Source organism: Leopardus geoffroyi, chromosome E2 (genome assembly GCF_018350155.1).
Source record: "Leopardus geoffroyi isolate Oge1 chromosome E2, O.geoffroyi_Oge1_pat1.0, whole genome shotgun sequence".
NCBI classification, from domain to species: domain Eukaryota; kingdom Metazoa; phylum Chordata; class Mammalia; order Carnivora; family Felidae; genus Leopardus; species Leopardus geoffroyi.
In genome coordinates, this window is record NC_059335.1 from 48605225 (window position 1) to 48630886 (window position 25662).

The following is a 25662-nucleotide window of genomic DNA, read 5'->3' on the forward strand; positions in this document are numbered from 1 at the left end:
GAGACTCTCGTGCGAGCGGCTTCGGCACCGTCTGAAAGAGCGGCCAAAGAGCTTTTGGAGGAGCTTCCGAACTCGCCAGTGCCCGGGACGAAATGTCCCAGGGCGGGCTGACGCCCGTGCGTCCCCCGCTGTGTGTCGTGTATCGCGCCCGCGGGATGCACCCGGAGGAGCCCAGCCCTCCGCCCGTCCGCTAAAAGCGCGGGAAGACCCCGGCCCGAGGCCACGGGCTGGAAGGTGGTGCCGAGCCCCTTCCCGGGAGGCAGGCACCCAACCGCCGGTCCTCTCCCGTCAGGCAGCCGGGCGGGCCCCGCCCCAGCGCCGCCCCCGGCCCGTGGTGGCGCCCGCGCCCGCGGGCCCCGCTCGCCCGGCCACTCTGGCTGCGCCCGGGCTCGAGTTTCAAAGCCGGGCTCCGGCGCTGAATGGGCCTGCGCCCGGCCGGCCTTTCCCACAGCCCTCGCCCGCCGCCGCCCCCCCCCACCCCACCCCCGCCCCCCCCTACCCCCCCCCCCGCCGCGGTCCTCCCTCCGCCGCACCCACGTGACGCCCGAGCCGCGGCGGCTCGGATTACCGCCGCCGCTCCAGTCCCCGCGCCGAGGCCGCGCCGCCAGCTGCCCGCGCCGCGCCCCCCGCGCCGCCCGCCCGCCCCGCCGCGCCATGGCCCGCGCCGCCCCGCCGCGGCCCGCCACCCCGGAGCGCCGCGCGGCCGGCCGCTGAGCGCCGCCCGGAGGCGGAGGCCCGGTCCGGCCTCGGAGCGAGCGCCCGCCGCGCCCGGCTCCCTTGGCTGCCGGCGCCCTGCTCCCCTGCCCGCGCCCGCCGTCGCCGCTGCCGCCCGGCCCGGCCCGAGCATGGAGACGGCGGAGAAGGAGTGCGGCGCCCTGGGCGGGCTCTTTCAGGCCATCGTCAACGACATGAAGGTAACGGGGTACGGCGGAGCTGGCCGCCCCGCGGGCGCGGATGTGGGTCCCCTCTGGGGACGAGTGACGGCGGGCATTCGGGCATCGCGCCGCGATGTGTGTGTGTCCTTGTCTGAACGTGTCCGGCCTGCGTCTGCTGTGCGCCTGGGTCTTGGGGCGCCCGTCTGAAGGGGTGTGGGTGTTTGTGTGTCAGGGTGCCCGTGCGGCGCCCCCGGTCTGTACCCGAGGTCGCCCGGGTCGTAGCGCCCCCGTGGGGTCCCAACCGGAGCCTGCGCACACGCGGGCTCTCTGCGCCCCCAACCCCCAAATCATGAATGGGCTTTCGCTCCGGGGTCGACTCTAAGGCCTTAAACTAAATGGGTCCGGGGTCTCGCCGGCCTCCGCCCCCTACCACCACTGTGCACCCTCCCCAGCCCCCCCACCCCCACACCCGCCCCGACGGCCCTGGAGCCCAGACAATGCTGTCACCGCCAAAGCAGGGAAAAATAATAAAGCGGAGAACCATTAACTCCTTCTCCGCCGGCCTCGGTCTCCGCGCTCGACCCTGTGACTGCCACCACCCCCCCACACCCCCACTCCCACCCCCCAGATCTCCTGCAACAGGCCCTAGGAAGCTGCAGGACTCCAAGGTCTCCAAGCTGACTGTCTCTGCATCCCTAGGCCTCTGTCCTCACCTTGGGGGGGAGAAAGGAAGAGGGTTCGGGTTTCTGGAGCAACCCCAAGGGGGAGCCTACTACCATCCCAGACCTTCAGCACCAGTCCCCACCCCCCAGCCTTTGATTGGCCAATACCAGACAGGAGCCAGCCACCAACTCTTGGCCCACCATTAGCTCGTTAGGTGGGGAAACTGAGGCCTGGGAATGGCTCAAGGTCATTAAGGAGACTGTCCGACTCTCCCTGACCTCACCCCTCTCTGTTGATCCGCGGAGCAAGAGAGATCCTTTGCCCAGAGAGGCCAGGGTTTAGCAGGCCTGGCCCAGACTGACTAGGCAGAGAGGGGTTCGAGCTCCAGTGACAGGATGGCGGTGGGAGGCCGTGGGGCCGGGGGGGGGGGGGGGGGGGGGGGGGGGGGGTCAGGTAGAGGAACAACGCTAGTACGCTTCTCCTCTGAGGCAGGATTGTGGGGTGGGGGAGAGCACTGGGCCCTTCACGTGAACTCCTCAGAGCCCCCACCTGAGAGCCCCCACCTTTGAAGCCTATCGCACACTCCCAAGTACACAACATAGAATCCCACGGTGACATCACAGGCCCAGGAGGCCATACCACACACCGGTGCAGCTAGCCCCACAGTGCCCAGGCGGGCCCTTCCACCAGAGGCTCCCAGTGCTGCCAGGGGAGCAGCCCCAGCCCTCAGAAGAGTCCTGAGGCCATCCTCACCTTGGACTACAGGGCTGGCAGCATATAGGCGTCCCCCACCCCCCACCATAGGGTGCTCCCCTGAGACCTCCATCCTTTGCAACTCTACCTGTGAGCCCCTCTGCCAGCCCTCAGAAGTTCTGGCCTCACTGCCCTCGGCAGGCCCTCCTGTGCTGTGGACGTCACAGGCCTGGCACTGGGATCCCTTCCTGGGACCAGGCAGCCCAGACCACCCTCCCCCCAGCTACTCCCAGGGCTGGCAGAGAATGGGACCTTCCCACACCCTCCTCCCGCTGGCAGCCTCCCCGTAACACTGCAGAGAGCAGCAGCTTCTCTGCTCAGAGAAGAGGGGCAGGACTCTCCCTCCCTTTCCAGGCAATTTGCAAGGGACTTTGGGATCAGACTATAGCAGATTGCAGGCAGGATTCTCTGACTTGTGGAGGCGAACTGGGAAAGGTTTCACCTGGGGTGATGTCAAGTACTGATACTCACCTATGACACGTGCATGTGTTCAGGCCAGGGACAGAGCAGGGGACTGGGCCACCTGGAGGTCCATCCCCTGGATTGCATGGGGCGGGGGGGGGGGGGGTGTTTACAATTTCTGGCCATTTCCCTCAGTGATCTGAGCCACAGAAGCAGCAGGGCTTCCATAGAGGAAGGCGGCTGACTTGAGGAGATTGAGCTTGCCCCCGAGGCCTGTCCACAGCATGTCCACGAGCCCCAGGACAGCCCCTTGTAAGCCCAGGCTCTGGCTGGGGGTGGCAGCATAGCGGGGAGTGAAGCCTCCTCAAGCTGCGCCTGGAGCCTGAGGGCCGGGAGGAGGGCACCAGCTGAGGGTTGGAGAGGGGCCCTCGGGAGCTTCCCCTGCCTTCTGTGCCTCATTTAACCACTCTGATGCCTGTTGGGTGCCATGCCGCCCACCAAAGCCCAGAGAGGGGCAGGGACTTGCCCAAGATGGCAGGACTGGGCGGGTGAAACACCTTCCACACGAGTGAAGGTGGCCTCCACTCAGCACTGACCCATCCAGAAAATGGGGCCATAAACTAGGCCTGTCCTCTCAAGAGTGGGGAGTGTGTCCTGGACGTCAGCCCCGCTGGGTGGGAGGGGCTTCTCTCAGAGAGGCAGGGGTCATGCATCCCCTGTTTTTTAGCCAGCATTAACTGAGCGCTTACTGTATACTGGGCGCTGTGCTGTGCGTTTCCTTTTCCCTGCCTCCTCGAGTCTCCACACTGACCCAGTGATGTAGGTGTGGTTCCCCTCCTGATTTGACAGGTGAGGAAACTGAGGCTTAGAGAGGGGCCCTAGCCCGGGGTCACCCAAAAAGCCCTCTCTCAGGGATCACAGCATGGGTCGCTCACCCAGACAGCCCGTGTCGGGACTAAAACCACCACCAGGTCAGAGACAGAGTCTCCGAGGGCCGGGAGTCCTGCGGCCTCTGCGTCAGTCTTGTCCGGTCCACTTGAGCACCTCCAGGGGTGAGCATGTGACCTCTCCCCTCCAGCACAGCCCACTGCACTGGGGACAGAAAGGGCGTTTCTCCCATCCCTGCAGTTCCCATCGCCTCCCACCCTTGCTGCCCGGATGTTCATCTCTCTGTACCCCTGGAAGTCGGTGGAGTGACTCGTCAGACGTGGGATCGGATCTTGCCCCTCCCACTTGGTGGCCTTTAGCAAGTCAGTTCATCTTTCTGAGTCTCAGCTTCCCGAACGATAGAGTGGGGGCGACAGTCGGATTTATTTCACAGGACTGCCCTGTGAAATATCCGATCCGACGCGACCACACAATGAAAAGGGCTTCGCGGGGTGCGCGGCCTACCACAGCCACTTGACGAGCAGTGGCAGTCACTGTCACTAGTGGTAGTGACCCAGAGTCTTAGAGCCCGACAGCCACGGCACGGCCAAGGTGAGGGCAGGGGCCCAGGTGAAGACTGAGGACCCTCCCCAGGGACACTGGCTGCTTCAGTCCTCAGAGACCAAGGTGCTCAGGTCCCTCTGCTGAGGAGGAGCTGGGCCCGGCCTCCCCCAAGTCCTGTCTTGTCCCCGCTGCACTGGGAGAGCTGCGGGTGTGACGGTCTGGGATGCAATGAGCCTGACCGGCTGGAGGCTGGGGTGACGGGCCCCAGCCTAAGGACTTGAATGGGGTAGGAACTTGTCTGTCCCCAGCTTCTCCCAGTCCCTTGTGCTCCAAGGCTGCTGAGGAGCTGAGAAGGTTTCCTGGAGGTCAGGACGACTGTTTCTGGATCCCTGTCCCCTCAGCATTGTCTCCTCTCCCTGGAGGTCTTAGCAAGGCTTCAGGGCTGGGGTGCCGAGGTGGTGTGAGGCTGCCACCCTTCAGAAGACTCCTGAGGGTGCCAAGGGGAGGGTCAGCTCCTTGGGATTTCCAGGGGCAACCTACCGGGCTCCTTTACCCTGAACTGCGCCCACGTTCCTCTCCAGCCTGTGTGAACTTCTCAAATATTTGCTTTCCCTGGGCACTGGCGGGGCTGGGCTGGGCAGGGAGGGAATTTCTAAGGTTGTCAGAAGCTGCCGTGTTTCCTTTCCACCCCTGCAGGCTGTCCTCAGCTAGAGAAGCTGTCTCGAACTTGCCCCTGGGTTCCAGTCTGGCAGAGCCTCCTTCTGAAGCCTTGAGGGTTGGGGTCTCTGCCTTCCTTATTTCCCCAGCATCTCATCCTACATGGAAGGGAGGGTTAGAGGCCCTTGGGGGCTGGTGCTTTGCTGGCCTTGGGCTCCCCTTCAAGCATCAGGACCTCCACAAGGCCATCAGGCCACGGCTGAGGTTTCTCCAGGACCCGACAGCCATGGGAAGGCCCATTAGCCAGAAAAGCCCCTTGATCAGACTGGACAACTTGGTCGCCAAGAGTCCAGCCTCCCTACTGGGAAACCCCCTCCCAACTCAGAGCTTTGGGCCAGGCTGGGATAAAGGCCACACTGTGTCCCCAGGAGGGGAGGGGCGCCGGGGGTGGAGAAAGGTGGCTCTGTTGGCCACACAAGGCCCCATTCAGCCTGGGGCCTGGCTGTCCCGGGCGGGCTGGCTGGGCCCTGCAGCAGTCACAGCCTCCCTGGACCTGGGAATCACTGCTGCTAGCCTGGGATGGATGGGTGGCCTGGCCGGTAGCAGCTTCCGGAGCACAGGGTGGGGGCCCCCATTGAGACCTGGCATGCCTGAGCCCTGCCCTTGTGTCATGTGGACTACGTCACCTGTGTCCAGAGGGACACAGTGCCCCTCATGCTGCTTAGCCCAGAATCCCTGCCAGAACCCAGGGGAGCCCAGAGGGTACAGGACCTGCCATTTCTGTTTCCGTCTCCCCTGAGGGAGGATGTGGGCCAAAACGGTGGCCGCTGTAGACATTAGGCCAGACTTCCTGACGGGGAGGGAGGAATGACCAAAAACACCTGTTCCCAGGGCCAGGCCTTCCTCATGTCCCATGGCTCTGACCTTGGTCTTCTGTCATCCCAGAGGGGCCAGCAGCCTCCCTCTCCATGGGGCGGGGGCCACTCTCTCAGAAACTGCCAAGAGTCTGGATGGAGGCATGTGGGGAGCCTATCCATGGTGTCTGATTTCCTCTCCCATCTCCCCTGCAGAGCTCCTATCCCATCTGGGAAGACTTCAACTCCAAGGCCACCAAGCTGCATTCCCAGCTGAGGTGAGGCTGCTGAGGGTGCCCCAGCTGGGGAGGGGATAGGCAGAGGAGAGGACACCTCACCCACAGAACATCCCACTCTCTGTCTCCCCAGGACCACTGTGCTGGCTGCTGTGGCCTTCTTGGATGCCTTTCAGAAAGTGGCCGACATGGCCACCAACACCCGAGGTGGGGAGGGGGTGTGGCTGGAGGTTGGGTTTGCCCCAGGTTGGGAAAGGCTGAGTGAGGGATGAGTGAGGGAGAGGACACCCAGCCCTGAGTTGGGACCTTAAATTCCATTCCCTAATGAAATGGGCTGGTTGTGTAGAGAGTGAGCCTCTTATCACTAGCGGCTTACAAGCAAGAGTGGGAGAACGGTGACAGGGATGTTACGGGGGCGAGCAGGGGGGCTTCTGTTCTTGTTATGGGCCGCCAGCTCGACCACAGTTGTCCAGCCTTCTGTAACAGTGAGTCTGATTATGGCGTCTCACCCCCTCATCTGCCTGTCTTAGAGCACACGGGGGCAGGCAAGCACTCCCCGTTGGCTTTGGCGTCTCTTCTGCCTTCTAGTTCAAGTAGTTCTCACTTTCAGGTGGTGAGAAATAAGGTCGTGCGGGCCCTTGCACTCTCACGCCTGCCTCTGGCACCTGGAGGGGATTCCGGTAGGGCTGGAGGGGATTTGGGCTGGCCCTTTGCGCAGCCTCTAGCGCTGGCCTGACCACCAGAACACCCGCAGCTGCAGCAGGCGGGCACCGCCGGGAAGGGCAGGGCCTTGGTCCCGCAGAGAGGAGAGTCGCGGCAAAGACTGAGGACCGCTCAAATCCCCACCCTCGCGGATCCATCCATCGCGGGACCGAGCGGTGCTGGGGGCGGGGCGCGGGTTGCGAGCGCGGCCTTCGTGGGCCGGCGCGCCACCTCGTGGCCGAGGCTGGGACTGCAGAAGCCCCTGCGGGCCCCTTCCCACGCTGCGCGCTTGCCTCGCCAGGGGCCACACGGGACATTGGCTCAGCGCTCACGCGCATGTGCATGCGCCACCGCAGCATCGAGACCAAGCTGCGGCAATTCACCAAGTGAGTGGGCGCCGCGGGTGGGCGGGAGTGGGTACGCAGTGAGACCGTCCCCTGGTGGCCCTGACCCTCACACCCCACCCACAGCGCGCTGCTGGAGAGCCTCATCAACCCGCTGCAGGAGCGCATCGAGGACTGGAAGAAGTCAGCCAACCAGCTGGACAAGGACCACGCGAAAGGTGGGCCCGGGGCTGGGGCTGGGGCCTCCTGTCCCCATCGTGCGGAGCCCCACATGACAGCATTCCTTTCTCATCCCCTACACAGAATACAAACGAGCCCGGCACGAGATCAAGAAGAAGTCTTCAGACACGCTGAAGCTTCAGAAAAAAGCGCGCAAAGGTAGAGCCCACGGCTGCCCATGGAAGCATAGCCCCACGGGGCCCCGCTTGGTATACCCCCACATGCTATGGGGTACCCCAGGGAGTCATACTGGCCGGAGGGGCCCTATCCTGGACACAGGATCCTCCAACCTGCTGGGTGGGACTGAGGGAGCCTCCCTGCACCCCAGACCTGGTCCAGGCCTTCCTCTCTCAGGGAGGCAGCAGGAGGCCCAATAGGCCCAGGCACCCCACACCCCTGCCCCAGGAGCGGCTCTATCCATCCGGCTGTCTTTCACACATTCTTTCTTTCTCTGTCTCTCCTCCTCTCCTCCTCCCACATCCTTCCTGTAGAGCTACTTGGTAAGTCAAATGTCCCTCCCTCCAGCCGCTCCTCCCGTCCTTGTCCCATTTGTCTGTCTCCCCCAGCTCAGGGCCATTGGAAGGAGTCTCTCCAGGCCAAGGAGGAGCGAGGAAAGCGGTCGGTCCATCGAGGGAGGGGCCTGGGGCATAGTCCCCCTGGGGCCCTGGGGGCCCCTGGCCAGGGATGAGTCCCAGGCCACTGCTGGGTCAGTCTGCCAGGCCAAGAGGGGTTGGGCCGGGCGGGGTGGGGGGCACAGGCCCTGGCTGCCCCGCTTCCCCCAGGCCCGCCCGGTCACCTGTTGCCTTCTCACTTCCTGACTCACCATCTCTACATCATCCTCTTGCCTCTCTCTGTCTTTCTCGCTGCTTCTTTGTGTTGCCGTTGTTGTCCTTGTGCATCGCTCCCTGAGCTGAGTGGGAGCGCACACTGAAATGACCCCCTTCCCTTCCCCTGGGGCCCAGCCCCTAGCTCTCCTTACCCTCCCACCCCTACCCCACCCCCCACACACACACCCTTCAGTGGCCTGGCCTACAGCTGAGTCCCCGGGCTCTACTCTGTCCTGCTTCCACCCTCTCCCGGTGAGGTGAGGTGAGGTGGTGCCGGCCCAAGGGCAGTGAGGCTGTCCAACCAAGGGGTTGGAAGTCTCAGCTGTGGAGGCCTCCGCTGGGCTCACCTGAGCTCTGCCCGCTCCAGGTCCTGGGTGGCTTTGCAGCTTTGGTGTCTTTGCTGTGTCCGTCTGTCCACTCTGCCTGCTCTGGGACCAACCCCTGCACAAGCCCTAGAGTCCTGGCTGCCCTCCCTGGTCCCCTGGCCCCCGTGGCAGGGCCCAGCCCCACGCCGGGGACACCACCACGGGGCCTGAGCCATGCACACAGCGAGCCGGGCCGGCGTCCCCAGCGCGGCCTCTCCTCCCAACCCCTCCAGGGAAAGGAGATCTGCAGCCCCAGCTGGACAGTGCCCTGCAGGACGTCAACGACATGTACCTGCTGCTGGAAGAGACAGAGAAGCAGGCGGTGCGCCGGGCCCTGATCGAGGAGCGCGGCCGTTTCTGTACCTTCATCACTTTCCTGCAGCCTGTGGTGGTGGGTCCCTCAGAGAGGTGTCTGAGCATCCCCACAATGGGGCTAGCTGAAGAGTTTCCAGGAATCTCAGGAAATCCCAAGAAGCAAGATGTGGGAGCCATTGGTGGGAGTCCTTAGGGGTGACTCGGAGGCCCCAGCATGTTGGGCCATGCCTGTGGTTGACCACTTGACCCCTGAGAAAAGCCAGTTCTCAGTGATGCGTGGCTGGGTACCCTCAGAGCCACATGCTCGTAGCCCAAGGACACAGCTCGTAGCTCGTGTTGCACTAATTTGGTCTGGACGTACGGTCACACCAACCCCTGGGTGTCCAGGCCCAGGCTGCCTCAGACCCAAGCAGCACTGGATGAGAGAGGAGAGGCCAGAGGGGGCTCATTCCTCCGGGGTGGGGGGCAGGGGCAGGGCCAGAGGGTCTGACCCGCTGCTTCCTCAGAATGGCGAGCTGACCATGCTGGGAGAGATCACCCACCTGCAGGGCATCATCGACGACCTGGTGGTGCTGACTGCGGAGCCCCACAAGCTGCCCCCCGCCAGTGAGCAGGTTCGGCCAGCCATGGGACTGGGGGGCAGGGGAGGGGATGGCCTGCCATTAGTTGGAGACAGTAGAGGAAAAGAGGGGACAGAGAACCAGACAGGTCCCAACGTGCATGGTGGGACATCCGGGAGCACCTGTCCAGGCGAGGGATGGTGTGCCCAGGACCTAGTGGAGGCCTCAGTCAGAGAGCAGACGGGTGGAAGTCCCGTGGGGCCTGGCCCTGTGTCTGCCCATAGGCTCCACCTGAGCAGGCCAGACCTGGTGACTCCTACCTCCGTCCACACCCAAGACCCGGTACCTTCCCAGACACACAAACAGGCACACCTGCCCATGCGGGCCACCCTGCTCAGCTCCCCACAGTGCTCCTCCTGCACCAGGATCAGTCCCATCTGACAGGCCTGTGGTGTTGCTCACTGGGCGCTGTGTGCCTGGCACTTTCCCCGGCCATCTCGTTGAATCACCCCAATGCGCTGGAAGACAAGAACCGTTGGGGGCACCTCACAGGAGGAAACAGGCTCAGTGAGGTTCCAGGAGCTTGCCCAAGGGGCACGGCAGAGCCAGGACTTAAACCCCATGGTGTCCCTCATGGTCACTCTCTTGGCTCCTCTGCCAGTGAGTTCTGGGGACACCTGGTTCTCCCATGCCCCCTGCCTGGGGACAGCATCCCTGCGAAGCAGAGAGGGCAGTCTCCCTTGATGTCCCCCCCACTCCGCCATCTGGCAGTCCTGCTTTCAGACTCCCCTGGGGGTCTCCTGCTGGGGCTTGGCTCTCAATAGGGAGGACGGGGGGCAGGGGGAGGGGGGCCTCTGGCCCTACCAGCCCTCTGGGGGTCCTCCAGAAAACAGGCTGAGCTGCCTCCAGTGACCTGCATCCATGTCCCTGTCCAGGTGATCAAAGACCTGAAGGGCTCTGACTATAGCTGGTCGTACCAGACCCCCCCATCATCGCCCAGCGGCTCCGGCTCTCGCAAGTCCAGCATGTGCAGGTCAGTGCGGGACTGACGGGGACAGAGGGGCAGGGACACCCCAGGAGGGAATGGGTAAGCTCTCAGCAGATCAGGAATCGCTTCAGGGCCTCAGAATTCACCCAACTGCGTCACCAAGGAATTTGTGAGCGTAGAGGACAAATGGACCCGTATCTCGAGACTGCTGCCAGTACAGGCATGTGCTAGCAGGAAGCAGGGGGCAAGAGCAGTTTCGTTTACGGAGCAATAACTATGTGCCAGTTGCCATGCTAAACACTTTATGCATTTTCTTCATTGAATCCTAACACCACCGTATCAGGTGTGGTGTTGTCTCCATTTCACAGAAGGGGAAACTGAGGCACGGAGTCCCATAATTTCACTACTAGGCTCTGCCCGGCCCAGCAGAGTCAGTGGGGGTGGGAGGATAGTAATAAGAACCTAAGACCAGGGAGGGGCACAGAGTCTTCTGGCAAGGTGTGCTGAGGCCACAAGGTAAGGGACACTCTAACCTGGCTGCTTCCTGGATGCAACCTGTGCCCGTGCTGGCCCCTGAAGTCTCGCTCAGTCACCATGCAGGCTCAGAATCAGGGACGCCTCCAGGGCTGGCCCCAGGGCAGGATTTGGAGGAGACATTTAAGATTCAAGGTTCTACAGGTGTGAGGGCAGTGAGCACACAGTGAGTTATTGGTGAGGGGAGGCCCCTCTGCGCCAGGCTCCCTTTCCCCAGAACCACCTCTGGCTGAGCACCTGGGCATGAAAAGCCAAGCACAGCTATCGGCAGCTCCTGTATAGGGAGGCGGGTCTGGGTTTGCTGGACCCCAGGTGGGTGGCCGTCACAGCAGGGAGGGTTGATTGCAGAGGACACCCATGACCAAGGGTACGAGCTGAGGAGCTTCAGGTCAGGCTCAGAAAGAAGGCAACCTTCAACTGCCAGGAACATTACCCGAGAGTGAAATGGTTGCACAGGGGATATGAGCTGCAGAGGGCTGGACACCCTCCAGGGGGCGAAGGGAGTGAGGACAATGGTGGGTCCAGAATCCACACAGATCATCACCGCATGCTAGACATCCAGTTAGGATTGGATGGCAAATACCAGACTTTGACGAGGCAGTCCGGAAATGATCAGACTTGTGTCAGGTTCCAGCCCAACTGGGACAAGGTTGATGTTTAGTGACTCAGTTTCTCCATCACCAACCCAAGGTCTGCTGTTCTTAAAGGCAGAGTAGGAGGCAAAGAGACTGCTCGGCCCTGGGCACGCCCTGGAGCATTGGGGTGCTCTGGGGGCAGGCACTGGGCCAGCTCTGGTGTGCCATCCCCTGCCCAGGCCCTGCCCTGTCCCAGAATCCAGATCTTCTGTGGCACCTGGGTCTAAGGAGTTGTAGTCTGACATTGTCTTTTCCTTCCTTTGCCCCTCACCTCTCTCCTCCAACCTCGTCTGTCACCCTCCCCTCCACACACACCTTTGTCTCCCCGTCTGGCTGCTGTACCCCTTCCCTCACTCCCCCAGCGCCCCCAGCAGCAGTAGCAGTGCCAAGGGTGGCGGAGCCCCATGGCCTGGGGGTGCCCAAACATACTCACCCAGTTCCACCTGTCGCTACCGCAGCCTGGCACAGCCAGCCACCACCACCGCCCGACTCTCCAGCGTCTCCTCCCACGACTCTGGCTTCGTCTCCCAGGATGCCACCTACTCCAAGCCCCCCTCACCCATGCCTTCAGACATCACCAGCCAGGTGAGAGGGTGTCTGCAGGGCCTACAGCTCTTGAGACTGGCCAGGAGGTCCCCAGGACCACCTCACTGGGGACCAACCTGGCTAAGGAGAGGTGGGGAAGGTCTTAGAGCAGTCAGCATCTGCCACAGCCATGTCAGCAAGGGGCTTTGTGGCCCCACTACCTCCTCATTTCCTGATTCCTTACCTACCGCCTTCTTCCAGCCATGGGACCCCAAGGGGGCAGCTTAGCAGCTCTGATCACTTGTGACCCTCCCCCCTGCATTAGGCTTATTGTGACAAGGTGGCTGGTCCTAGGAGGCATCCCCGGGAGCCCCAGGACATCCTCCTGCTTCTGCACACTTGGGCCAACTCACTCTGAACCCAGAGATTGGTCCACGAATCTCCTCAGATGAAGGCTCAGATCCTTACAGCCTCAGTGAGATGGGCAAACACAGGGGCCACAGTAGAAAACAGAGGGAGGTCAGGCCACCTGCCCAGGGGGCTATCCTCAGGGCATCAGGAGTGACTGCATTTGGATACAGTCTGCTATTCCTCCCCCATCAAGGCTAGTGCCTCCATTTGGACTGAGCATTTTATGTTTTGCTGGTTTTTTTGCTCAAAGATGTCCCTATTATACTTCGTCTCTCTCCCCTGTGGGCTCATTCCTGTCAGTACACAAAAGAACTCCAGTATCACGCATTTTAAATTTTTTTAATGTTTTATTTATTTTTGAGAGAGAGACAGAGTACAAGTGGGGAAGGGCAGAGAGAGAGAGGGAGGCACAGAATCCAAAGCAGGCTGTAGGCTCTGAGCTGTCAGCACAGAGCCCGATGGAGGGTTCGAACTCGTGAACCCCAAGATCATGACCTGAGCTGAATGAAGTCAGACGTTTAACCGACTGAACCACCCAGGCACTCTTAGTATCACGCATCTTAAAAGCCCTCCCTTCCTTCCATGTTATCCTCCAGTCACCCAGCTTCCTTCACAAGGAAATTTAAGAGTTGTCTGCACTGACCAATTCTACCTATTTCTCATTCACTCCTATCAGCTTCACCTATTTATAACTGAAAAATTTTAGATTTGTTAATTTCTCCCATATAGTTCCATCCATGTTTGCTGTACATATTTTGAGACTGTTTTATTAGGTGCAGACAAGTTTAAGATATTAAGTCTTCATAGTGAATTCAATCTTCTAACATGATGATCCTCTGTTCCTTACAATGCTTTCTAAAAGCCTGTTTCGTCTGATAGTACTACAGCTATCTCAGCTTTATCCTGTTCAAGATTTATATTACCATTTCCCATCTGTTTTATTTTTTTAATGTTTATTTCGCAAGAGAGAGAGAAAGAGAGCAGGGGAGGGGCAGAGAGAGAGAGACGGAGAGAGAGAATCCCAAGTAGGCTCCATGCTGTCAGTGCAGAGCCCCGTGTGGGGCTGGATCCCAGGAACTGTGAGATCAGGACCCAAGTTGAAATCAAGAGTTGGAGGCTTGGGGCACCTGGGTGACTCAGTTGGTTGAGCGTCCGACTTCGGCTCAGGTCACGATCTCACAGTTCATGGGTTCGAGCCCCAAGTCGGGCTCTGTGCTGACAGCTCAGAGCCTGCAGCTTGTTTCCGATTCTGTGTCTCCCTCTCTCTCTGCCCCTCCCCCCACTCATGCTCTGTCTTTCTTTGTTTCTCAAAAATGAATACATGTTAAAAGAAATTAAAAAAAAAAAAAGAGTTGGAGGCTTAACCAACTAAGCCACCGAGGCACCCCTCCCATCTCTTTACTTTTAAACTCACTATATCTTTATGTTTTAGATGAGTCTCTTATAAACAACAGATGCCTAGATTCTCTTTTATCCAGTCTGACAATCTCTATCTTTTGATTTGGCATTTTTAGTATACTTCTCTTTATTGTGATTATTGACATATTTGGATTCCTGTCTTTTTATACATTCTACTTTTTCTGTGCCTCTTATGTCTCTTCCCTTGTCCTTTACCTTTTTTTCCTTCTCTCATTTGTTTCCCTCTACTAAACTGTAAGTTATATTGTATTTCTTTTATAGGATATCTTGAAATTTTACCATGCATTCTTAGGCCCAACTCCTGAATAATTCAAAGACTTCAATAAATATTTTAACTTCAGTCACCAGTGGGTTCTCCCAACTTATAAGCTAATATATATTATTCTCTACTTTTTTATAACATTCACAGATGACATTTTTCTTCTCCTCCTCCTCCCCCTCCTCCTCTACCTCCTCCTCCTTCTTTTTCCTTTTTAAAGATTTTATTTTTAAGTAATCTATACACCCATTGTGGGGCTCAAACTTAAAACCCTGAGATCAAGAGTCTCACGCTCCAACTAGGCCAGCCAGGCACCACATGACATTTATTTTCTTAACTTTACTATTATTTTGTGCATACAGTATTTGTCTAGATTTACCGATATGTTTACACATTTCTTTGTTCATCATTTGTTCTTATACCTTAACTCTTCTTCTTTCTGAAATATACAGCACATCCTTTAGAAGTTCTTTTAGAATAGATCTGTAGTGGTAAATTCTCGGGATTTTTTTAAGTCTGTAAACATGCTTCCTTTTGTCGTCTGTCTTGAAAGTGTTGCCAGGGACACAATTCTGATGTGACAGTTATTCTCTCTCCACCACTTGGAAGGTATTTTTCCACTGTGTCCTGGCTTCCATTGTCGATTGAGAGGTCTGCCATCAGTCAGATTATTGCGCCTTTGCGTCCCTGGTCACTTGTAACATCTTTGCTCTTCAGTTTGTGCTTAGTTGCAGATTTGTTTTTATTTAGTCTCATTTGATGGGTTTGTATTCCTGTATCTTCATATTCATGTCTTTCACGTGTTGTGGAAATTTTCAGCCATGATTTCTCTATTCCTACTTTGGCTCTGTTCTCTCCTTCTGAGATTCCAATTCAGTGTGTTGCTGGACCTTCTCATTTATCCTTCTGTGTATGGTTCTCTCAGTTATCACATTTTCCTTCTCCCCGCCTCTCGGTATGATGTTCTGGATCATTTAGTCAGGTCTGTCTTCCAATTTACTTTTCAACTCTAGGTTACAGCTTTTTAACCTTTCCATTAAGGCTTTTTTTCTAAACTGTTATTTTGAAATAATTTCAGTCTTGTAGAAAAGTTGCAAAAAGAGTACAGAGTTCCTACCTGCTCCTCCCAAGCTCCCCTAATGTTAACCTGTTATGTAGCTACCAAACCAGGAACGAACACTGGCACGATACTATTAACTAACCTATGGTCTTTTTCCAAATGTTGCCCGTTTTCTCACTCAGATCCCTTTTCTGGTCCAGGAGTCCAGGATCCAGCGCAGGACCCTGTGTCGCATCTAATTGTTGTATCTTTTGGGGCTTCTCCAGTCTGTAGCACCTCTACAGCCCTTCTTCTTTCATGTCTTTGATGCTCTTGAAGAATACCAGTCAGGTATTTTATAGAACGTCTCTCAGTTTGGGTGTGTCCTGTGTCTTCACATAATTAGATGGAGGTCATACATTTCTGGCAAGAATACCATAGAAATGGTTTATTGCTGTTCTTCATCCTCACCAGCCCTTGGTATTTTGCATCTTTTTCATTTAAGCCCTTCTGGGGGGTGTATAGTGGTAGCGCCTGTGTTTGAAATTTGTCCTTCCCTAATGAGGAATGAGATTGAACACCATTTCCTACTTCTGAAGGCCACTTGGCTGTCCTCTTTTATGAAGGACCTATTCAGGTTTTTGCCCATTTCTCTACTAAGTTGTTTTTTTTTTTTTCTTATTGATCCTAGAACTCCTTATGTATTATGGATACAACACCACTCCTTCATCTGGGGTTTTCTCTGAGCCTTTACTCTTAATTGGGTCTTTTAATGACCTAAAATTCTTAATTTTATCTTTTTTAATATAATTTATTGTCAAATTGGTTTCCATACAGCACCCACTGCTCATCCCAGTAAGTGTCCTCCTCAGTGTCCATCACCCACTTTCCGCTGTCCCCCAGCGCCCATCAACTCTCAGTTCTCTGTATTTAAGAGTTTCTTATGGTTTGCCTCCCTCCCTCTCTACAACTTTTTTCCCCCTTCCCCTCCCTCATGGTCTTCTGTTAAGTTTCTCCAGATCCACATATGAGTGAAAGCATACGGTATGTGTTTTTTCTCTGACTGACTTATTTCACTTAGCATAATATGCTCCAGTTCCGTCCACGTTGCTGCAAATGGCCAGATTTCATGCTTTCTCATTGCCAAGTAGTATTCCATTGTATATATAAAGCACATCTTTATCCATTCATCAGTTGATGGACATTTAGGCTCTTTTCATTTGGCTATTGTTGAAAGTGCTGCTATAAACATTGGGGTACATGTGCCTCTATGCATCAGCACTCCTGTATCCCTTGAGTAAATTCCTAGCAGTGCTATTGCTGGGCCACGGGGTAGATCTATTTTTAATTTTTTGAGGAACCTCCACACTGTTTTCCAGAGCATCTACACCCGTTTGCATTCCTACCAACAGTGCAAAAGGGTTCCCCTTTCTCCACATCCTTGCCAGCATCCATAGTTTCCTGATTTGTTCATTTTAGCCACTCTGACTGGCGTGAGGTGGTATCTCAGTGTGGCTTTGATTTGTATTTCCCTGATAAGGAGTGATGTTGAGCATTGTGTCATGTGTCTGTTGGCCATCTGGATGCCTTCTTTAGAAAAGTGTCTGTTCATGCCTTCTGTCCATTTCTTCACTGGATTGTTTTTCAGGTGTGGAATTTGGTAACTTCTTTATAGATTTTGGATACTAGCCATTTATCCGATATGTCATTTGCAAATATCTTTTCCCATTCCGTTGGTTGCCTTTTAGTTTTGTTGATTATTTCCTTTGCAGTACAGAAGCTTTTTATCTTGATGAGGTCCCAATACTTCATTTTTGCTTTTAATTCCCTTGCCTTTGGAGATGTGTCAAGTAAGAAATTGCTGCAGCAGAGGTCAAAGGGGTTGTTTCCTCCTTTCTCTTTTAGGGTTTTGATGGTTTTCCTGTCTCACATTCAGGTCTTTCATCCATTTTGAGTTTTTTTGTGTGTATGGTGTAAGAAGGTGGTCTGGTTTCTTCGTTCTGCATGTGGGTGTCCAGTTCTCCCAGCACCATTTGCTAAAGAGACTGTCTTTTTTCCACTGGATACTCTTTCCTGCTTTGTCAAAGATTAGTTGGCCATATATTTGTGGGTCCAATTCTGGGTTCTCTATTCTATTCCATTGGTCTGTGTGTCCGTTTTTGTGCTAATACCATACTGTCTTGATGATTACAACTTTGTAGTAGAGGCTAAAGTCTGGGATTGTGATGCTTTGATTTTCTTCAATATTATTTTGGCTATTCGGGGCCTTTTGTGGTTCCATACAAATTTTAGGATTGCTTGTTCTAGCTTTAAGAAGAATGCTGGTGCAATTTTGATTGGGGTTGCATTGAATGTGTAGATTGCTTTGGGTAGTATTGACATTTTAACAATATTTCTTCTTCCAATCCATGAGCATGGAATGTTTTTCCATTTATTTGTGTCTTCTTCAATTTCCTTCATAAGCTTTCTATGGTTTTCAGCAAACAGATCTTTTACATCTTTGTAAAACTGTTAATTTGAATGGATGTCCAGTGTATTCATTTTTTAAAATTTCCAATGCTTTTTGTATCTTGAGATATGTTTGTGTACTCTAAGGTCACAAAGACATTTTCTTCTGAAAGCCTTTTTCTTTTACCTTTTTCATTTAGATCTGCAGCTCATCAGGAATTGATGGGGGGGGGGGGGCAGGGGGGCATATGAGATGGGGGTCCTTTTTTCCATACAGATATCTAATTAGCAATTTATTGAAAAGGCCATTTTTTCCCCCCTGCACTGCAGTGTTACCTGTATACCTGTAGCTGTTTTGGAAGTTTGTGTCCTTTTTATTTTTTTTAATGTTTGTTTATTTTTGAAAGGGGGGAGGGGAGGGACACAGGATCGGAAGCTGGCTCTGTGCTGACAGCAGCGAGCCTGATGTGGGGTTCGAACTCACAAACTGTGAGATCATGACCTGAGCCAAAGTTGCACACTTAACCAACTGAGTCACCCAGGCACCCAAGGAAGTTTATATTCTGTTCTGCTGGTTGAATTGTGCTCTTTTACAATACCATACTAGTCTTCATTATTGTAACTTTATAAACATTTTTGGTATCTGGTAACAGAAGTCTTCCAGCTTTGTTATTCTTCAGTATCACCTTGGCCTTTGTAATTCTTCATATTCCTTAATACCAGCTTGTCAGTTCCATCAGAAAAACAGTAACAACACCTCCTGGGGTTTTGGCTGGGATTGCGTAAATCTGTCCATTTATTTTGGCTTTTCCTTTTCTCAGTAAGGTTTTGCAGTTTGCATGTAAAGATCTTGCACATCTTTCACTGGAGTTTTTTTCTTGGGTAGTTGATGTTTATTGATGCTATTTTAAATTATATTGGCTTTGTCGGATTTTTTTTGTTGGCTGCTGATATTTAGAAACTTGGTGTTTTTGTTTTTTTTTTTTTTGGTAAATTGATTTTATTAAGTTATATTAAAATCATTTAGGTCTGATAATTATAGATTCTTTTGAATATTCTACCTATACAACAATCATGTCTTTTATAAATAATGACCACTGTTTTCTTCCTTTCCAATCCTTTTGCTTTTTACTGCTTTTTCTTGCCTTACTGCCTGCTAGGACTTCCAATGTCGAACAGAAATGGTGATGGTAGCCATCTTTTTTTTTTTTTTTTTTAAGTTTGTTTATTTTGAGAGAGATGTATTGCGAGTAGGGGAGGGGCAAAGAGAGAGGGAGGGAGAGAACCTCAAGCAGTCTCTGCACCATCACAGTTTCTCATGAAACTGAGATAGTGACCTGACCTAAAATCAAGAGTCGGACGCTTAACCGACTTAGCCACCCAGGCATCCCAATCCTGGGCATCCTTATCTTTTTCCCATCCTCAGAGGGAAAGGTATTGATATTTTTGAAGATCCCCTTTATCAGATAAGGAAGCTCTCATCTAGCCCTGTTTAAGTGTTCACGAATTAGCCCTAAATTTTTCCACTGACTGTTCCAAGCGCTTTTTCCATTGGTTTTTGCTTTAACAATTACATTGATAAACATCCAAATTTGTTGCTTGCTTCATCTGAATCCTCACCTGTGATGCTTTGTTTCCTTTTGTTTTGGTGATCTTGGTTCATCACAAACTGAAATATCCCAGTATCTAAATTAAGGATGATTTGGAGAATTTGACAGGGCAGAGGTGCTGTAATAATGGACCCCATCACAGGGTGAGCTCTCCACCTAGCCCCTTGTCCAGTCTCCCAACCACTGTGCTGCACTCCACATGTGCCCCCAGGAGCCCTGGTGGTCCTGTGCCCACCCTCGCTGCTTTTATCTTCATTCTTTTTTTTTTATTATTTGTTTTGAGAGAGGGAGAGAGAATCCCAAGCAGGCTCTGCACTATTAGCACAGAGCCTGACACGGGGCTCAAACCCACAAACCGCAAGATCATGACCTGAACCGAAGTCAGACACTTAACCAACCGAGCCTCCCAGGCGCCCCTTCATTCTTGTGTTTTCTTTGCAGTTGGGGGTTTCCCATGGCACCTACTCCCCACAACCGGCCAAAGCAGGAGTCTCCCCTGTACACTCGGTCCACTCAAAAGTGGACTTGCACCCCCCCCCCCCGTCTATGAAATAGTCCTTGAGGTGTCCACGATGCCTCTGTGCCCTCTGATGGACCCCCAGCAGCTTCAGCACTGCTGACCATCCTTCCTCCTCATGGGCAGGTCCTTCTGAGTTCTGTGACATCGTCTGCTTATGGTTTTCTAACCACGTCTCTGGCAGTTCCTTGTTACTCTCCTTCACCGGACCCTCCTCTTCTTGCCAGCCACTAAATGTGGGTGCGCCTGAGGTCCTTGAACCTTTTCTCTAACTGTCCTCACTGCCAAGGTGATCTTCCTCTGCCTCAAGGCTGTTGGATTTGTGACTCCAACCTTGACTTCTCCCTAAACTCCAGACTTGTAAATGCAGTTGCCGACATTGTATCTGTCGGTAGATACCTAACAGGCAGCTCAGCTCTGCATGTGCAGGATGGAACTCTAGACTCCCTACTTCCCCCACGCCTGCCCTTCTGAAACAACAGGGACACCGTCAACCCTGCTGTCCTCCCTAGCGTCCCTCCTTCCCTTGCCCACCACATCCAGGCCATCAGCAGCCGCAAGTCCTGTCGTTCATTCTCAAAACCTATGGTTCTTGGGTTGGGCCACGGGGTTGGTCAGTGCCCACAGTGTGCGCTCGGCCTGCAGACGCTCACGGGGGCGGCGGGGTGTGGTGCTGAACTCGAATGTCCTGCTGCATGCCGGTGCTGTGACCAGGTATCTTCTCTCCTTGCCTCCCTGCCCCGTCCGCCCACCTGCTCTCCTCTGCATGGCAGAAGTCCTCCAGCTCTGCGTCCTCGGAGGCCTCGGAAACCTGCCAGTCTGTTAGCGAGTGCAGCTCCCCCACCTCGGTCAGTGTTCCCCGCCTGCAGTGGGACTCAGGGAGGGTCCGGGACCTACCAGAGTGGGGAGCAGAGTGCCTGCTCCCTGCAGGAAAAGCCGCCTGGGCACACCTGCAGCCACTCCCAACACCTCACATCTTTCCTTCCTGAGTCATGTCATCCTACCCCTGGGACTGGCAGGAACCAGGGGTCATGGCACCCTCCATGCTCTGCCCTTGACAGTGATCTTGAGCCTGAGGCCCCACACGGGCCTGAAAACCCTGTATCTCAACTGTAGTGAGAGGACCCTCAGCCGTGGACGGCAGGGCCAAGGGTCCCCTGACCCATCTGCCATGCCCTGCAGGACTGGGCCAAAGCAGGTCCCCATGAGCAGCCCTCAGGCACCAGCCTGCAGAGGAGGAAGGACCGACTGGAACACCCCCGGGACACAGAGCCAGGCCTGGCCAGCGGGGGCACCCTGGGCCCCAGCGGAGAGGAGGCACCAAGACCACGCATGTCCCCTGCCACCATCGCAGCCAAGGTAGGCATCAGCTCCCCTGGCAGCCCAGCCAGTGCCCCTGCTTACTCCCAGGTCAGTGCCAGGAGACCCGGCAGGTGGTCTCGGGGCCAGCTCCATCCACCTGGTGGGAGCTACCCAGAGTCTGAGCCGAGGGGGGCAGCGGGGAGCCAGGCCTCAGCCTGCAGTCTTACCACCCCCAGCATGGTGAGGAGGTGTCCCCGGCGGCCAGTGACCTGGCCATGGTGCTGACCCGCGGCCTGAGCCTGGAGCACCAGAAGAGCAGCCGGGACTCTCTGCAGTACTCCAGTGGCTACAGCACGCAGACCACCACGCCATCCTGCTCTGAGGACACCATCCCCTCCCAAGGTAGGCCCCGGGGCTGGGGCTGGGGCACCGGGCCTTCACATGCCCCAGGCCCCAGCCCACGGCATCCCGTGCCCCCAGGCTCCGACTACGACTGCTACTCGGTGAATGGGGACGCAGATGGCGAGGGCCCGGCCGAGTTCGACAAGTCCTCCACCATCCCCCGCAACAGCAACATCGCCCAGAATTACCGCCGCCTGATCCAGACCAAGCGCCCGGCCTCCACCGCGGGGCTGCCCAGCGCCTCGGGCGCTCCCCCCGGCGTGGCCACCATCCGCCGCACGCCCTCGACCAAGCCTGCCGTGCGCCGCGCGCTCTCCAGCGCTGGCCCCATCCCCATCCGGCCGCCCATCGTCCCCGTGAAGACGCCCACAGTGCCCGACTCCCCTGGCTACGGAGGGCCTACACGGGCGGGCAGCGAGGAGTGCGTCTTCTACAGTGACGAAGCCGCCTCGCCCCTGGCACCAGACCTGGCCAAGGCCTCACCGAAGAGGCTGAGCCTGCCCAACACGGCCTGGGCCAGCCCTGCCCCAGAGGCAGCCAGCTACCCCGGGCTGGCGGACGACGACGAGCAGCAGCAGCTGGCCGCCAACCGGCACAGCCTGGTGGAGAAGCTCGGGGAGCTGGTGGCGGGGGCCCACGCGCTGGGCGAGGGCCAGTTCCCCTTCCCTACAGCCCTGACCGCCACTCCCGCAGAGGAGACGCCCAGTCCCCCCCCGGCAGCCTCCGGCGACCCCCCGGCCGAAGACATGCTGGTGGCCATCCGGCGCGGGGTTCGTCTCCGCAGGACCGTCACCAACGACAGGTCGGCGCCCCGCATCTTGTGATGGCACTGCCCTCCCGCCCTCTGGCCCCACGAGAGGCAGGTGGCCTGGCTGGGAACAGTGGCCACTCAGAGCAAAGGCAACAACAAGGGAAGAGCAGAGCCAGGCAAGCTTTTGGTTTTTCGTTTAAGTCACGCGAGGAAAAGCCACTTGATGGAAAGAGACACTCACCTTGGATTTCCACATTTAAACAGGAAGTGACTTCTTTAACAGAGCTCGCCAGCTCCGAGCCTGCAGGCCTTGAACTGGATGTGGAGCCTGTTTTATACGTTTCTCACCTGCTCTGCCCCTCCTCTTCCTCTTCCACAGGCCCTGCCTTTTCCACATCTGGCCTGGGCCCGCAGTGCCACAGCTTAGCTGACCTGACCCCACTTCTCCCCTCGGTTGGCGGTGCCTGGGGCTTCTCCTGAATGCTGGCCCCGACAGCCCTCCACCAGGCCCCTCTCCTTCCTTCTCTGCACCTGTCCCAAGCTCCTCTCAATCAGGGAGGTGGGCTATCTGTGGAGGGGCCAGGCACCCAATCGGCTAAGGTGTCAGATTTGACTGAAAAGCTCCACAGAGTGGCAGTTGGGGGGCAGACTGAAGTTGGGAGGCCCAGCCTGCTGTGGAGGAAGGAGGCCCAAGGGCCACAGGCCCCAAGTTGAGTCTTGGGAACCCACACAGAAGAGGCTGTGGACCCCGAGGTGGATTCCATCCTGGCTTGCCCTCCTCTGGGAGGTACAGCCAGGGTTGAGGGGCAGGGCAGCAGGGAAGAAGTCCAGAGGCCTGAGGGTCAGATGTATGGTACTCATCTGGGCATGTTGAGACTTTAACTCTGGTGGCACTTTGGTCATGGTTTTGGCCACCTGTGGGGGTAGGGGCTGGAACTGCACAGGGTGTGGGGGGTTATTTTACGAATATAATAAAATAGAGCTGACTGGACAAGGACTGTGTGTGGGGACAGGGTGGACGGTACAGGGTGTCCGAGAGTGCCTGAGGGACAGGGGTCCTCGCAGTGGCCTGGCAGGCCCACGGCAGGAAAAGGAGGGCCTAATTGGCTTCCCCAAAGCCAGGGGGCAGCTGTTTTTTTTTCTCCAGATTCTGGAGCAAAGCCAAAATAAGGTTGGAGAGGGCCAGGGTGGGGCCTCTAGTACGTCTGCTTAGATGGGAGCAGGGGCGGTCCAGGGAGATTGGCTTTGACTCTCTGTTGCCAGAGGAGATGCCATCCCGGTGTAGTACCCCCCACCCTGGAGTCCAGTCCGCGCTAGGTGCGGGGTGGGGGTGCCCTCCCCTCCACGTACCGAGGCATGCCAGCTCTAAGCAGGTAGAAGCAGGTGCGTCTGGGGCGAGCAGAGGGCTTCCTGTTGTCCCGCAGGCCAGCAGAGAGAGCAGCCAAGCTCACAGGGCAGCGGGACCACAAGGCAGGGGCCTCCCAGGGTCAGGAGAGCAGGCTTTTCCTGGTTGGGGTGGGATGGGGTTGGGTCTGAGTCTCAGCGCCAGGCTGGAGCTCCTGGCAGTTCTGCAGGGAACTGGGGTCCAAGCAAGGCAGCCAGGCAGCTCTGAGGAACCAAGGATGCCCCCGAGTGGATGGAGCCCCCCAGGCTCCCCAAGGGGAGACGGAGAATGGTATCTGTAAGTCGCTAGGTCTGAGAACAGCCTCGCTGAATGCTCAGGCCAACCCGAGAGCCCAAGTGTGGGCACCTGGAGAGAGTCCAGGCAAGGGAGGGCCCGAAGAGGCCGGGAGAGCAGGTGGCCAGTTTGGGAAGCCCCGGGGAGGGGTGTACCCAAGTGGGCTGAGGGAGTGAGATGCAGGATGTGTGATGTGAGCAGGGTAAGGAGTGGTGGGGTGGGGGGTGGCTTGGGAGGCCCAAGGAGGGGGTGGGCATAGCACAGCCACCCTCCCAGACTCGTGCCCCCTCTCCTCCAAGCCACCCCACGGCTGTACATAACTCCCCCATCCCCCTGACCACCTCTCTCCCATTTAGTGACCACCTCTTAGGCCCACCCCCTTGGGATCCGAGCCAGCCATCCCACATCACAAACTTCGGTTTGGGGGACTTCTTTACGTTCATTTTTTTTTTCATTTTGTACAGAGAAATATTCTTTTCAAAAGCGTCTTTTGACTGAAGTAACTTTTCTGGTGCTGTTGTTAACTTGTTCCTTTTTTTAATTTATTTCCCCACCCAAGTCTCCTCTCCTGGTTCCTACTCACCCTTTCTTCCCTCCACCTCTCCCCACCCCACCCCATCCCATCTGAACCATTTTGTTTGTTTCTTTTCTTTCTGTCCGTTTCTGGATAAATTATCCTCTCCTCCCTGCCCCCTCCCCCCTTCCCCCCCCCCCCGATTTAAATAGTCACTGCTACAAGTAACAAATGCACTGTGAAGATTCCAGTATTAATAAAGTTGTACTGTAATTAACACCCCTGCCTCCGCCTGGCTTCCTCCACCCTGTTCACCTGCCCCTGCGCAGCGCTGGCACCCTGCCCTTTCCCATCCCAGATCCCGGCTGAGGGGCAGGAGTGGCCAGGTCCTGTATCAGGACCTATGCTTTTGAATACCTCCACTCTGTCTCTGCAGGTGGCTGTCTTGGGACAGCCCAATGAAGCCAGCGAGGGTGGCCAGGAGACACTGAGAAGGATCAGCCTGACACCCTCTGCCCCACCGGTCTCATGGAGACTCAGGCAGGTCTGGAAGAAACTCCCTCCCTCAAACACCATTTCCAGGCCCCCAGGCTAAGGCTTCATCCATCCCAAATCCAAATCTCCAGACCCAGGCCCCAGGACCACACAAGCCTACCTCTCTCCTGTCTCCTGCACTTGGGGTTCACCTTTGCAGATGCAAACTAAACCAAACCCAAACAAAACAAGCAAGTGTTTAATAGAAAATATAAGAGGGACTGGAAGAGCATCCACTGTGGCAAGATGTGGTGTCTGGCTCTGCCCCTTCCCCATGCCCGCCCACCCCCCAACCTGGCACAGGTCTAGCCTCTGCAGGCCTCAGGACACGCCGGGCACCACCTTCAGGCAAGCGAGGCAGCCCAGGTGGTGCAGGGAGGGGACAAGCTCTGTCCACCTTCAGGGGGCTCTGGACCCCGGCTGCTCCAGGTGAGACTGTGAGGTACAGAATGCAGGAAGCTGAGCCCTTCTCAGGCACAGAATCTCCCTCAAGGGAAAAACACTGTCTTGGGGGTTCCCCCACCCCCCACCCCCAGACAAGTCTCAGACTCCACCAAACTCCTGCGGGAGCACCTCCAGCTGTCCCACACAGGTCACCACACAGGCCAGGTGGGGCAGGAGGCCTCTGCCCTGTGCCCTCAGCCACCTCACTGAGCCGGGGGTCCAGTCTTGGGTCCTGGGGAGCGGGGCAGGGAGATGGGGGGCTGCTGGGGCAGAGGGTACAGCGGGGCAGCTACACACTGCGATGAGGGCTCCGGGCTGTGGGGCTGAGGGCTCGGCACCTCACAGTCCTGCCAATTTAGGACGGAACTTTGTTTACCTGCAGGAGGCAGGGGGAAAAAAAAAAAAAAAAAAAGACCACAGGAGTGGTCAACACCTACCTCGTCTCCAGA

The 25662-nt window shown here is 56.2% G+C and overlaps 2 protein-coding genes across 10 annotated transcripts in view; one reads left to right on the forward strand and one right to left on the reverse strand.

Annotated features, from left to right (window-relative positions):
- The first annotated feature begins 689 nt into the window (after positions 1-689).
- On the forward strand, positions 690-24514 carry MTSS2 (MTSS I-BAR domain containing 2). Of its 6 annotated transcripts, none has more exons than XM_045443482.1 (15): positions 706-914; positions 5852-5913; positions 6005-6078; positions 6875-6959; positions 7044-7135; positions 7221-7295; positions 7628-7636; positions 8562-8719; positions 9150-9257; positions 10139-10236; positions 11819-11945; positions 20362-20436; positions 20771-20947; positions 21127-21292; positions 21371-24514. In XM_045443482.1, exons 1-15 carry the CDS (start codon positions 846-848, stop codon positions 22114-22116), a joined length of 2121 nt encoding a protein of 706 aa, XP_045299438.1. In that variant the 5' UTR covers positions 706-845; the 3' UTR covers positions 22117-24514. The 6 variants fall into 6 exon arrangements, with proteins under 6 accessions (XP_045299436.1, XP_045299439.1, XP_045299435.1 ...); XM_045443477.1 differs by having other exon boundaries at positions 707-914; positions 11723-11945; XM_045443483.1 differs by lacking the exon at positions 7628-7636 and having other exon boundaries at positions 691-914.
- Positions 24141-25662, reverse strand: part of IL34 (interleukin 34) — a 42086-nt gene continuing 40564 nt past the window's right edge. For all 4 annotated transcript variants that reach the window (XM_045443490.1, XM_045443493.1, XM_045443491.1 and 1 more), the window contains one exon: positions 24141-25589. In XM_045443490.1, the coding sequence (XP_045299446.1) occupies positions 25417-25589 (173 nt within the window). In that variant the 3' untranslated portion in view covers positions 24141-25416. The remainder of the gene's footprint in view (positions 25590-25662) is intronic.

What these genes read in the sequence shown, in the direction of transcription:
- MTSS2 (XM_045443477.1), top strand. Translation starts at nt 846, where the DNA reads ATGGAGACGGCGGAGAAGGAGTGCGGCGCCCTGGGCGGGCTCTTTCAG. An exon ending in AAGCTGCATTCCCAGCTGAG is followed by an intron (nt 5,914 to 6,004) that starts GTGAGGCTGCTG and finishes CTGTCTCCCCAG; the next exon opens with GACCACTGTGCTGGCTGCTG. An exon ending in CATGGCCACCAACACCCGAG is followed by an intron (nt 6,079 to 6,874) that starts GTGGGGAGGGGG and finishes TTGCCTCGCCAG; the next exon opens with GGGCCACACGGGACATTGGC.